The 14,012-nt window shown below is 39.5% G+C and overlaps 1 protein-coding gene across 5 annotated transcripts in view; it reads left to right on the top strand.

Annotated features, from left to right (window-relative positions):
* FGF14 (fibroblast growth factor 14) overlaps positions 1 to 14,012 on the top strand; it is a 644,239-nt gene that overhangs the window by 446,502 nt on the left and 183,725 nt on the right. The window contains exon 1 of one of the 5 annotated variants that reach the window (XM_069467074.1): positions 7,051 to 7,243. The exons of the other annotated variants lie outside the window; for them this stretch is intronic. Within the exon in view, the coding sequence (XP_069323175.1) occupies positions 7,051 to 7,243 (193 nt within the window). Of the gene's footprint in view, positions 1 to 7,050; positions 7,244 to 14,012 lie in introns of those variants that run through there. 5 annotated transcript variants of the gene reach the window in all.

Genomic DNA, 14,012 nt, shown 5'->3' with positions numbered 1-14,012 from the left:
TTGATTCACAAAGGAAACCATGTGACGAAATGCAGTGACTCACTAACTTGGGGAAAATGATCAAATATATATCACATTTCCTTGATTCTAAGATGCAAATACTTTTTGTGTATAAACACCTCTAAAATTGGTATTCGTATTATAATCGATAGAATGACATAGCTTAAAAAAGTGGGTTTTTCTTTGCAGTACCTAAAATAATGGTGAATTTTTAAATGAGCGGTTTCTTAGATTTGACTAATTTAGCAACGGTGAAATAGTGGCTTTGACAATGTCAGAAATGAAAGAAAAATAGGCAGTTTGCTACTTTGTGAAAAATAATAAGCGATAAAATTTGATATGGACATCCATGTACAAATTGTGTTCTTCAGATTTTTTTATTTGAAGGAGAAATAAAAACAAAAATCATGCACTTTTTAAAGTAAATCATACCAAAACTTATCTATTTGGAACTTAAACAATCTGTGCAACAAAATTACCTAGAACATATTAAAAACTCAGAAGGCAGTAGAAAAAGATGAAATCAATATCAATAAGGCTGTTTCTTACTTATACACTCCTCACTTAGAATTCATTCATTCTTATATTTATAGATATTCTAACAAATATGTTCATCTGGTTTCAAATTCTATGATGGAGTCAATGTAGCAAATTTAAAAAGGGACTTATTGTTGATTTGTCAATTGGCAACCTGAAAGCAAGAGAGAAAACAGTGTATATGTGTGTGTTGGGGACAGGGGGTTGAGAGGATGAATCACAAAGATCAGTAGTAAAGTTCTTTCTGATTCAAGTGGAATCAATCTCACATGCTAAGGTAAGCCCCAAAAGTATCACTGTGGGAATTCAGAACTCGAACTACATGTCATATTAGGTTGGGCCTGAGCCCTCAAGCAAAGGCTAAAGTACTCTCTGTATATCCTATTTATGGAATTGAGATTGTGTGTAATCCAGATAGAATTTTAGATGTCATGGTGCTTAAAGATACCCCAAGTATCATGGGGTAATTCATCCTTGACAGACTGGTTTAAGCAAGATTTTCTGTTCCTCTTATTTGGCATTAACTGTCTATCCGTACAGCCAACTTCTTAATCCTTTCAATAAACACATATTTATTGAGAATCTATTTGCCTGGCATCATTTTAAGCACTGGATATGTGGCAGTAAACATATGTGACAAAGTCTGTACCCTTATAGGCTTATATTTTAAAAAGAGAAGATAGCCCAAATAAATAAGGAAAACATACAGAAATTTAAAAAAATTATAAGTACTACACAGAACCCTAAACCAGGGAAGCAAGGATTGACTGTGTCTATGGGTTGTCATTTTAAATAGATTTGTGAGCAAACAAGTGAGCAAATAATTGAAAGAAGTGAGAGTAAGATGGAACAGCAAGTATAAAGTCTTGCTATAGGAGCATGTCAGGTAGTTTGAGGAACAGCAAGTGGTGAGTGAAGGGAAAGAAATGGAGATGATGTGAGAAGATAAACAAAGACAGAGGTGGGGCACAAAACATATAGGACATAGTAGGCTACTCTGAGCCCTCTGGTTCTATTGAGGTGTAGGATTTTTAGGTTACTATGGAGTAGTTCAAAAGATAATGGTGGTAGGTAATAGTGGAGATGGTGAGAGTGATCATATTTTGAATATACATATATTTTTTAAATAATTTATTTTTTATTTAAGAATATTATGGGGGTACAAACACTTATATTTTGAAGATAGAGTAAATAGACCTTAAAGCAATATATGTGGGGTGTTAAAGAAAGAAATGGCATTAGTAAGATACCAAAGTTTGTTGCCTGAGGTCAAGAAAAATGGAATTGCCATTCCAGAAATGGGGAAGATTGGAAGAACAGGTGTAAAGAGGAAGAAGAGTAATTAATGGCTGTGTTAAGAATTAATACAGGCATTACAGAAGTATTTAGAAGGGGTGCTAGATTCAACATTAATTGGAGTGGGGTGGTGATGGATTGGGTGTTAAGGTTTCCAGAGACGATAGCTATGCTAAGACCTATACCATGCTATCAGCTCCATGAGAAAATAGCCAAAAACCCTCATTATTTTATTTTTACTTTTTAGAGATGGGGTCTTGCTCTTTCTCCCAGGCTGGAGTGCAGTGGTGAGATCATAGCTCACCACAGCCTCAAATTCCTGAGCTCAAGCGATGTTCCTGCCTCAGCCTCCCGAGTGTCTGGGAGTACAGGTGCATGCCACCATGCCAGCTATTTTAGAGATAGGGTCTTTCTATGTTGCCCAGACTGGCTATTTATTTTAAGATTTAATGTCTACAATGTTGGCATGGTACATAGAAGACACTCAATAAAGACTTGATTACTGAATAAATGAAAACCTGAGTGATGAAGAATTAAGTGAGAACAAGTGGCTACTCTTTATTGAATTCCCATTATGTACCTGACACTACTATATATGTTTTACATATGTGTTTTCATTTAATTCTCATAATAAACTTATTGTATTAATATGACAATTTTATGGAAGAGGAAATTGAGGCTTAGGGAGGATAACTGAATTGCTTAATGACACTTTGCCTTACTCCAATTGTGCTTTAGCCACTCGTTTATACTACCAAGGAGAGTATGAAGAAGGAGCAATGAAAATGTTCCAGGCAGAGGGAAAAACATATGCAAAGTAAGAGGGACAAAGGGAACATGGCATCCTTAGGAGATTTTCAAGCACAGCAAAAAAGTGGACTAATTACCTTTCAAACTAATGTTTGTAAGGTAATTTCTGGTTTTAAAATTTTTTTCTCATAGGTGTTCATAATAATCTCTGAGAAGCAGAGAAATGTTTTTATCATCAGCATTCATGGGTGGGAACATAAGCCTACAGGGCTAATTTTGCAAATCTAGCCAATAATGACAATGGTTTAAACTTGGACTTCTTTCACCAAAACTTAAAATCATTTCTTATGTTTTGGATTATCTAAAATCTTGTCATGTATTCGTCAAGCGGGTGAGGAAATATACATGGGAATGCATATATTTTGATATTTAATAAAATATATGGAAATTGAAAAAGAATGTACAAGGTAGAAATGAGTGATCTGGAAGATAATACAGTAATAGCTGTCATTTGCTGAGCACTTAGGACAGACATTGTACTAATATTTTACATTCACTTACTAAATTTGATCTCACAACAGTTGAAAAGGGATTTCTGTTATCATCTCATTTTGGAGTTGAAGAAATTAAGGCTGAGAGAGAGTAAAACAACCTAGTAGAGTTCAGTATATATCCAGGAAGTTGCAGAGTCAAAAAATGAACCAAGAGCATCTGAAATCAAAGTTCAGACTCCTCACAGCTTGGCTAGGAGCTACACTACCTGGGCAGTACTTCATTTTGTTTTTGTCTTTATAGAGTCCAAGGTGAAATTAACAAAATCTAGGAGATTCTGATGAGTGAGAAATTATTTTCTTAATTACAGTAATGTTTGGATTTGTGTTCCCCGGCTGTGAATCGGGTTTCACTCCAGCTTTGCATACTCTTTTATCACAGCTTAAGACAGCAGATGGCTCTCTTGCGTTTTCTTTCATTTACCTCCATCTGTAAACAACCAAACAGTGTTTTGGGGAGGTAAGAGGGAAACGCAAGGATTAAGCTAAAAGACCTTGGTTATCCAAGGCTGCCCCTTACCAAGCTCCTTGAAAATCGGAAGCCACATAGAAATGACCGCTCAAGGAGTCTGAAATTCACAGTCTGAACAGACACCCCCGAGACTCAGGAGTTCGCTGTTCCAGGTGCTAAGTCAGGGGTCGGAATGCTCAATAAAGGCATATTTCTCGGTTACCGAAAAGCTGAAAAGCTTTGTGCTCTAAGGTGTGTTATTAATGTCAGTAGAAGCTGTGAGGATTAATTTCCTTTCCACCTTGGTGGGGGTCGGGGGGAAAGAAACTGCTCTTAAGGATGGAGAATATCAGAGACCCTCTTAGCCAGCGCTTTTCACCGCGGAACTTGCTCTGCTCAGAGAGGCAAGGCTGGGGCACGATCCCTGTCCGTGGTGCTGAATCCCAGCCCCGACTGGAGGCTGCTGAATAATGCAGGAAGGGTCTGAGGAACCCAAAGGAACCTCCCTGATTCACCAATCCAAGGATTTAGGGGAAAGACTGCAGTATAAGAAAACGCCTGGAAAGGGAATAATTAACACAGCCATAATAACAAAAAGCTTAATCTCACTGTTTTCAAATTCATATGGTTTCACATACATCAAAAGGTTTTTAAAAAAATCTTTAAAAACAATCTAGGTATGTTAGTTGAGGAAGTTGTACTAGATTTAAGTGGTTGCTATACTTAACATTTTGCTTATGCAAAACCTCATTACTAGAAGCTTTAGATAAACCTGTGTTCTTTAACCATCTAGCCTTTCATAAATTCAAATCTAGAAAGTCTGAAACGTCCAAATGGCCTCTCCTCAATAATAGAATCCAAGAGCAGTAGTGACTCAAAGTTCAGTGGGACTTATTTCAGTGACTTGTTAAAAAAAAAAAAAAAGACACACTTTAATAGCCACTGTATTAGGTACATTCATCTTTCTATAGATGGTCTTCCCTTTTTGAGCAGAGGCATGGCAACACAACATATTTAATAAACACACACTTACCAAAAGTGGAAGAACAGAGACATATATGAAACAGAAAATAGGGACAACAAAATAATTTTCATGCCCCCTTTTCTCACTTTTACTAACTCAAGGGGCCATTTGGGATTGGAAATTTCTGGCAAAATAACTCTGCCATATTCCTTTTAATAACTGTGCTGTTTTGTAGATGAAACAGCAAAGTGAAGAAAATAAACTTAAAAATGTTCTTTAATAGTAAATACTATATACACCATCCTAAAGCCAATAATATCTGCATTATATCCAAATCTACACACTCCAGTTAGATTGGATTCTCCTCCCAAAAGCAGCCTTGTTGGTAAATATGGAGTAAACATAAAGAATAGCAGCTAAGCAGCAGCTGCTCACATGGAGCAGTTGTGGAGAAGTTGTGTAGAGCGGAAGTGTCCAGCCTCCCTGTAATGGGCTCTCAGCTGCACTTCTCCCAGTTGCCTAGTGGCGAGTCTTTGTAGTACTTTACTGCCTATTTCTGAGACAAAGAGAAGTATGTTTTGGTTCAGAACTGCTCCCAGGGCTGCCTGTGTAGTGTGCCTGCCCTCTTTATAGCTCTAAAGCAGTCACAAGAGAAGAAGATTTTTGTAAGTCTCCTGATTACCAAATGATTCTTCTTCCCCCATCCTTCGTACTCAATTGGGAGAAGTCTCCTTTGTGCCTTTCTTTTTCTCTGCCTTCCTGTGATGATAGGCAAAACAACATAAAGGGAAGAGGGGGGAGAGTATGAAGCCTCGAGCAAGCGCTGCACTTGGTTCTGTCACTCTGAGTGTATCCTAGAAACCACAGATCTGTATTCATCCAAGCATGAAGTGTTTCTCTCCCAACCTCCTTTCTTTGGGGGTTGGGGGTGCCCTCTCCTCCCTCCCTTTCCCTTGGACCTTCATCTTTTAAGTTATCCAAGACAGAACACTGTCGGAACATAGACAGGAAATCCAGGCGAAGAGGCAGCAGCTGTTGTGCTTGAATTTTAGACACAGTTCATACGGCTTTGCTCCCTGACAGAGCTTCTCTACCCAGGGACACCCAAAGACGACGGTTCAAATTGGAGTGTCCTCAGTCTGGCTGCTTTTTGCAGTCACTGGAATACTGTGACGCCTTCCCCTCCTTCCTTAATATTTCTGCCCAATATTCTCCTGAGCGTTTTGTCCTATCCAGCTGCTGTTTGTAGCAGCTACAACGGCTGTCATCTCCTCCTCCAAGTGCTGGGAGCAGATTTGGGAACAGGGTCTCTCCATACCACATTACCACATCTCTCTTTCTCCCCTTCCCTCCTTTTTGCTCCATGTTTTCCTTCCAAAATGACAAGCCTACCCTTCCTGGCAGCAGAAGAGAGGGTCCAGCAAGTTTGGGTGGACTAGGTGAGGAGTGGAGGCACCTCCCTCCTCCTCGGGACACACTCCCCTCCCTCCCGGCCTCCCCCCTCTCCCTCCTCCTCCCCAGGGTGGGGGGGCTTCGGTGCTGAAGGGATTAGCGGGGAGGGCGGAAACCACCTCGCCCTTCAACCGCTGCCGGGAGTTTCTGTGGACCAGGAGCCACGTTGAGACCGAGAAGCCTCAGCTAAGCCACGGAAGCCTCGGGAACCAGCGAGTTTCATCTAAGAAAAAGCGCACGGATATCCCTCCAATTCCACCTGCTTTGGCTCAGCCTCTTGGCACCCCGCCCCTGCAATCCATTTTATTATTATTATTATTTTAATCATTATTATATGTACTTTTTTTCTTTCTGAAGAGATACATAGGGAGAGACCACCTAGGTGGTGGGAGTGTAGTGGGGTGGGAACGGAGCGCTTTGATTAAGGATCTCAGGGGAGAAGATTGCTCTCTCCAGATGCTGATTTCCAAAGCACTTGACAATCACGGGCAGAAGCTTAGAGCGGGCGGCGCCGCCGGCGGCACCGGCCCAGGGGCAGCCGGAGCCGGGCTCTGAGTCCTGCCCCGCGCCCTGGACAGACGGCCCCGCTGAGACACTGCCCGGACCTGCCCTCCAGCCCGTGCCCAGGCAGCAGGCGGCCGGCTCTATCTCCCGCCCGCCCGGGAGGCGGGCAGGGCAAGAAGGCAGCGCGAGTGGAGGTGGCGACCCCTGAGAGGGCTCCGGCGACGCGCAGTGACCGGCAGCGCCCACAGCAGCGGTCCCCGCTCTCGACGCGACGCAGCCAAGCGGCAGCGGCCACGACCTGCGGCTCCCGCGGCTGGTCCCTCTGCGCCCCGGGCGCATCTGCGCGCCTGGCCCCGCGCTCCGCAGAGAGGGCGATGGGACCTAGTCGGGACTGAGCGCCCTTACCCACTCCCCAACCCGCCGGACTCCCCCCTCTACTTCCCTGAAGGTGCGCCGCGGTCTGCACCGCCCCTTTCCTCTCCTGGTCCCCCCGGCTCCCCTTCCTTCTGTCCCCTTCCTTCCCCGGACCCATTCCCTGGGCCACCATGGCCGCGGCCATCGCCAGCGGCTTGATCCGCCAGAAGCGGCAGGCGCGGGAGCAACACTGGGACCGGCCGTCTGCCAGCAGGAGGCGGAGCAGCCCCAGCAAGAACCGCGGGCTCTGCAACGGCAACCTGGTGGATATCTTCTCCAAAGTGCGCATCTTCGGCCTCAAGAAGCGCAGATTGCGGCGCCAAGGTCTGTGTGGGTCACTGCTGGGAGGTGCTCCTCAGATATCTCCCCTGTCCCCGCCTGGATGGAGCTTCTTCGTGCTCCCCTCTCTCCTTCTGTCCCTCTGTCCCTCGTGTCCACCCCTTCCCAACCCCCCAGGTCTCCCTTCAGCGCGCTCCCATCGCCGTCCGCGGGGATCTGGGAATCTGCTCTCAGGCAACCTGTAGCCCCTGAAAACTCAACCCCGCCAAGAGCTGGCAAGTTGGCCCGCTCCCCGCTGGCTGGCTCTCGCTCTGAGTCCTGTGCCGGCTGGGCCCTAGAAAATGTTTCTATCCCTAGAGTCTGGCTTCCCAAGAGGATGGCACCTGACTCTAGGACGCTGGGGGAGGATCTTCCCGCTGCACCCCAGGGGCGCGCTGCTCCCAGTCTGATTCTGGATGTCAGGAATTTCTGGGTGCCTGGCCTCACTTGGCCTCCCAGCTCTCCTGGAAACCTCCTTGGACCTCGGCAAGTGCCCAGTGCCGTGATCCCCACCGTGCCCTCAGCAGGGGCCGGTGTACGAGAATTGAGTGGGGGCTGCTTGTGAATTAAGGGTTAGTTCTAGTGAGATTTACCCAAAAGCTGGTTAGTGGGCAGCACTGAGCGCTCTGAAGCCCCTCAGTCAAACCTTGGGATTCGGAGAGGGGCACAGTGAGTCTAAACAAGGAGTGCGAAGTGGGGGGAGGGAAGGTTGGGGAAGTATAAATCCCCAGTATGTGTCAGTTTTAATGGAAAACTAGCGAATTACATGAAGCAAAACAAGCCATTACTACATAAAGATAGCTAGAATAGTTGCCTTACTATAGGATTTTTGTTTGTTTGCTTGCTTTTTTTCTTTTTTCATGAAAAATAACTAGTGCCTAGAATGACCTTCTTTTGCTGGCTTTAAAATGTCAGGGTCTGAGAAGGCAACCCATATGGGAGATGGAGCCGCCGCTTTTGTCTCTGTGCTTGTCTCCACATCCAGTTGCTAAGGGTGGTTGTTTTGAGAGTATGTGAGGTGTTCTGTGGGAGAGATGGGGATTGCTTGCTTTTCATAAGCAAGTGGGCTTGGCAGGAAACAGTGAAGAATATATTTACGTTAATGAGAGTATATGTTTGCCCAGCACATTATATTCTCAGTGCCCAGCTGTATTTGTTTCAAATGCCCAGTTGTTCCAAAGCCAGGGAATAGAAATAGATGCTATACATGTGTTTTTAGGTGAATGTGGGTTTGTCCACACAGTAACAAATTTATAACCAAAAGTTTTATTGCTTGTTTTTTTTTTTTTTTTTTAAGGCTAATCCTAAATGTTTCAAAAGCACAACTGCTCATTTTCACAATAAGAAACTGGAGAATATTGAGTATCAAGCTTAACAGGCAAACATCTGAGGAAAATCAGAGTGGAAGTTCTAAAGGAAATAAAATTATATAAATGTGATAGGAGAAACTTCTGGATGGAGAACTTGGGGGCAATGATATTTTCAGAGTAGGGTAGATGCTATTAAGAAAAATGAATTTTACTTTTCTGCTTTAGCCTGGAGACTTATGCAGCCCACCTCTGTGTTATGAGACTAGCTTGACGGCTTTAATTACTGCTGATACATGGCTGGGGCGTCACATTATCATGCCTTGAATTGTTTGCTTCCCCCTTTATGGCACCAAAAAGACTATCTCTTAGAATACAGTCTTTACCTCATAGAGCTCTAAATTTGCTATTTTCTTAAAGGAAACACATTCTCTTCAAAATAAGTTTATTTTAATATCAGCAATGATTAAAATGTGCTTTAAATACATAACCAGTAGTTTATTTTATAAATATTAACAATAAATATGTTGTGTCCTATTGTGTGATGAAGCAGGATTTGCTTTACACTTAATGAATTTTTTTTCCCCTAAAATTCCCCCCTGAGAACACTTAATGAATTTTAAGATGAGGATATACTTCTTTCCCCAGTATAGAAAGACATCTGAGCTTCTTAATGGTCTATTTCTCTATTTTCAATCCTGACACCTCTCTTGGTAACCCTGAATTGGAAAAGAGAGGCATGCATCAATGATTGATAAGAAAAATGTATTTGAGGTCACTTTTGCTACATTATTTTTGGTGGGAAAATGGAAGAGAATATAGATTAGAAGGAAATTTCATCAGAATCATGTTTTATTCTTCTTATACTTCTTATGTATACAAGAATGAAGAAAAATATAGCTGTATCTCGAGTATCAGAGTTAATTTACTAGTATTACTAATTTTAAGCAAATCAAATATTAAACTTTATATTATTAAATTATATGTTGATATATAGTAGTATAATGCTATATTACTATATATAACTATATAATTATTCAATTAACTATTATTTCAGGAAACATTTTCAAGCATTTTTACTTGTTTTACACACTCTTACACACATAGGAATTTCCCCCAGGAAATTTTTAAAATGTTATTTGTTAATTTAAAGATATAACTTTTAAATATAACAGTTTTATCTATCTTATATTTGAAAATCATTAACTTGACAATTATTGAGTCTTTACAATCTGTTAGGCCCTGTTGCAGGTATTATATATACAGCACTGAACAGAACAGTTGAACTTCCTGCCTCATGATGTTCACAAACATGGGGTAGGAAGTCATTACATAAGGAAAAGAACAAATAAATAAGAAAATACAAAATTCAAAGTCTTACAAAGTATGAAGAGGGCCGAGGTAGAGAATTATAGGGGTGAGAGTAGTGGGGACAGAGATCTAACTAGATGAGGTAGTTGGGATTGGCCACACCAGGATCCACAGGTTGAGAGCTGACCTGTGAGAAGGATGCAGAGGATTTCAGAGAAGGCAGAAGCAGCAATGTGTGTGCAAAGACCCTGAGGTGGAAGAGATCTTAGCCCACTGGGATTAAAAAAAAAAAAAAAAAAAGCACAGAAAATTTAAGTATACTGCCAGTGCTGCCAGGAAGAATGCATTTTGATATATTTGCAAGCAGAAAAAAAAAAAAAAAAACCTTCACATTTTGTATTTTGGGGAAGGGTAATGTACATTTCTTAAAAGTAGGTTTTTTTCCCCTTTTTAGTATTTTATTAAGTAGTAACTTATTTATATTAATTTGTAGTGAATTTATATTTATAATTAATTTATTTAATGTAACATGTATTGTATTGGAGCTGAATGCTCCCTATCCCATCTCCATCATTCCTACCCCATAGAAGGGTGATTTTTGTACCAGCTTACTTGCTCTTGTGAAGAACAGAAATTTGCCAGATGGCTGTTACTAGTATGGTGAGCACTATGACTGTATCCCACTTTGCTGGGTTCATGGTCTTCTACTCCTTCTTTCTCTACCTTTATAGATTCCAGTGTCATAATTCACTGTACCCCAAACTAGCCATGTGCTTCCAAATCCCTGTACTTTTCTTTGTGCTTCACTGTGTGCCTAGAATCTTCTCCCCATTTCTATCTTCACCTGTTGAAATTATTTCTCTAAAAGCTTGGAGAAAATGGCATCTCTTCTGAGAAATCTCTCTTCACTGCATAAAATTAAAAGTAATCTTGGTATCAATCTTTGGTGTTTAAAAAATAAGAAAGATTAAAAAAAAAAGAATTAAAAATAGCCCTCCTGTGGCATTTTATCCCTCCCTGTTGTTTATATCAGATAATAATTAATTCAACACACAGATCCAGTTGATTGTAGTTAAGAAACAAGGCCTGTGTTTTCTGCATCCTTAGAGGATCTCCAACCTTGATAAAGTGTTTTCCATGGCCTGGGTGCTCATCATTGCCCTTGAACTAGAGTGACATAAGGAACATCCACAAGCCCAAATCTAACAAAACTGTCCTTGAACCACAATGCTCTAACCAGGTAATTTTAGAAATAAAGACTCTTTTCAAATGTTTATGTAATTTTTAATTTTCCTAAATAAATACATATAATTTATCTCTTTATGAGGGATTAGAGGGTGATTACATATTTGTGGTTATTTACAAGAATTCAAGAGTATAACCAACCTTATTTTAAGTCCTAATTAATTAATGCAAACAGATATTTAGAATATATGTTAATTTATCCAAAGAAAGAGGAATACACAAGGAAATCAACAGTTTGCAAGTAATTTTATTATTTAGAATCTTATCCAAAAAATGAAAACTAAAATAGAAACTGAATGCAATTATGTAAAATGAACACTTTGTCCTAAAAGTGTTACATTTTGTTATGAATTTTTAAACCAAACAAGAGCCTTAATTGTTTGCAGGATAAAACCTTTCCAAATCTTTGGTGGGGCCAATGTAATTGTTTCTCAAAATTTCCTTTTTTTTTTTTGGCCATGATCATAAGAGCTATAGTATTATGTGCCATGTATGTTTAATCAGTAGCTGTGTGGGTTTCTCACCAACACATCTCACCCAAAATAAATTACAGGACATCATAAGAAATAAGGAATGAAAAATGAGCTACTTAAAATATATTTTCAAGTTAATCTGTAATAGAAAAAACAGAAATGCATATACAGCTATATAAACAAAACTGCTTTGCTCAAGTGTGATAGTGAAACCCATCAGTTATCCTAGGAAAAGTGCACTTTCTTTTTACAAGGTACTATGCAATGAAAGAAGTGTCCACTCTCAGGAAATAATCAATAGCAAATAGTAATCAAAAGACCACCATTTTTCATGCTACTATTTCAGAGCCATTACCATGTGCACATAATACAAAGACCACATGATTATTTTTACTGTTTGAAGAGAACTTTTTTTTCCCCCTCTAACGTATCATTCTTTTCATTCTTTACTTTTGGGAGTGTATTTCTTTTTTGTTTTTCTTTCTTTCTTTTTTTAATTTTCTAAGGCCATGTCTATGAGACTCTTCCCACACATCTTCTGATAATACCTGTTGCTAACTTTTTGATAATTAGACAGAGTTTTATTATTTGTTAGTTGTATTGATTAATGTTAGAAAAAATTAAGTGATTCTCAAATGAAATGTCTACTTTTCAAAATATCTTTTAACAAGGAATTCTTTGTAAATGAAGTGTCTAAGTGAGAGATCTTATGGGAATATTACTGAATTAGTAAATGAAACAATGTTAGAGACAAAAAAGGTGTTTGCTTATGCATTTTTTTCCCTTTAGCTAAATTGTTATGAGTTCAACATTCAACATTTGCTATAGGTTTCTGAAAATGGTTAATACTGCAGTAGTGCAATAAGTAAAGTGTAAAATGGCTTAGGTTAAGTATCATATAATTAAAGTTAAAGAAGATGATTTGCTTTGGATTGAGTTATATTCATAGATTGAGTTCAGTTTACATGTCCTGAGAAAATAATGAATACTTCATGGCCAACTGTCTAGTGAAGAAATCCTTTCCTAACATTTTCCTAATATAAAATTTCAGAGGCATCAAACCCTGTGTCCCATCCCCTCCCACCCTGAGGTTACCATAATCATTACAAGTTTCACTTTATATTTCAAATTAGTGTAATTATTAGAATAGTTTTACATTTGGCCCCAAACTTTTGTGTTTTTTGTTAGTAATTCAATTCTTTATAATGTTAATCTTTGAATAATTTTATTCAAATTGAACAAGAACCTCCCTTGTCTTTAAACTGTCAAGTCTTCTAAATTTTATTTACTTAATTTTAAAAGAATGACAAAAATTTAAAGGGAAAAATTTTTCAATCTGATTTATCCATTTAGTTTTGGAATTATAGATTTTTTTCTAGTTATAATTGATATTAACTTTTCCTCAAATGGTGAGAAACTTTAGCCAAAAAAGACTAGAGTATTTAGATAATACATACTGTATACGACATTTTAAACAGCACCCAAAAGCTAAAATAAAACATAGTGGTAAAAAACCTGTAATAGACCATTTTAGAGAGATTAATGCAATTTAAGCCAGTCAGAGTGCTGGCATGACTAGAAAAACAACTAATTTAGTAATTCTACCTGTAATGATCCCAACGTTCATTTTAAGAAACTCCAGTCACATGGATATGGCAACTCTTTCTGTTTACTGGGGTGAGAGGACAGCAGGAGGGATGAGTACTAGGAATCCAGATACCAGTTTCTAATCCATTTTGTGATAGTTACTACTTTGTTATTCAGAGAAATTTCCACTTTTATAAAACTGTATTTTGTAATTTTTTTGTGGAATGCATGTTTCACCCTATGCTTTTATAGTTCTTTGATATACAGGTATTAATAGGGACCCATATGGTATCACCATAGGTCACGGCCCCTTCAAAGCTACAATCTCATCAGTGCCTGGCGTACAACTAACACTTCTACAAATACTTGTTGAGTGAATGAAAAATCCCATATTTCTCAGGAATATATGCAACAGTGGCATAAAGTGACAGTTAAATTAATGAACACACAGCAATGGCTATACTTGACAGGGTAATTATTAATGTGTTTAACAACTACCTACATGACACTTACTCTGTGTCCATTGAGTACTATTTAATCTCCACAACAAACCTATGTGGTAGGCACACTACCTTATCCATTTATTAATACACTAAATTATCCATTAATGGGTAATATACTAATATTAGCTACTCATTCATGTTACAACTGAAGAATCTGAAACAAACAAAATAAAAGATTGTTGTCTAAAATGTCCAAGTTCACACAGCGTTGAAGAGTGGGACTGGGATTAAGGGTAGATCAGGTTGCTAGTCTGATTCTAGGGTCCCTGCTCTTAATCAATGTCCATTCTCAATTGCCACGTACTTTATGTCATCATCTCAACTAGTTGAGACTCATCACCATTTCACA

The sequence above is a fragment of the Eulemur rufifrons genome, chromosome 4, assembly GCF_041146395.1.
Source record: "Eulemur rufifrons isolate Redbay chromosome 4, OSU_ERuf_1, whole genome shotgun sequence".
Taxonomy (NCBI): Eukaryota; Metazoa; Chordata; class Mammalia; order Primates; family Lemuridae; genus Eulemur; species Eulemur rufifrons.
The sequence above is the reverse complement of the archived record's forward strand: the minus strand, read 5'-3'. Positions and strand labels throughout refer to the sequence as shown.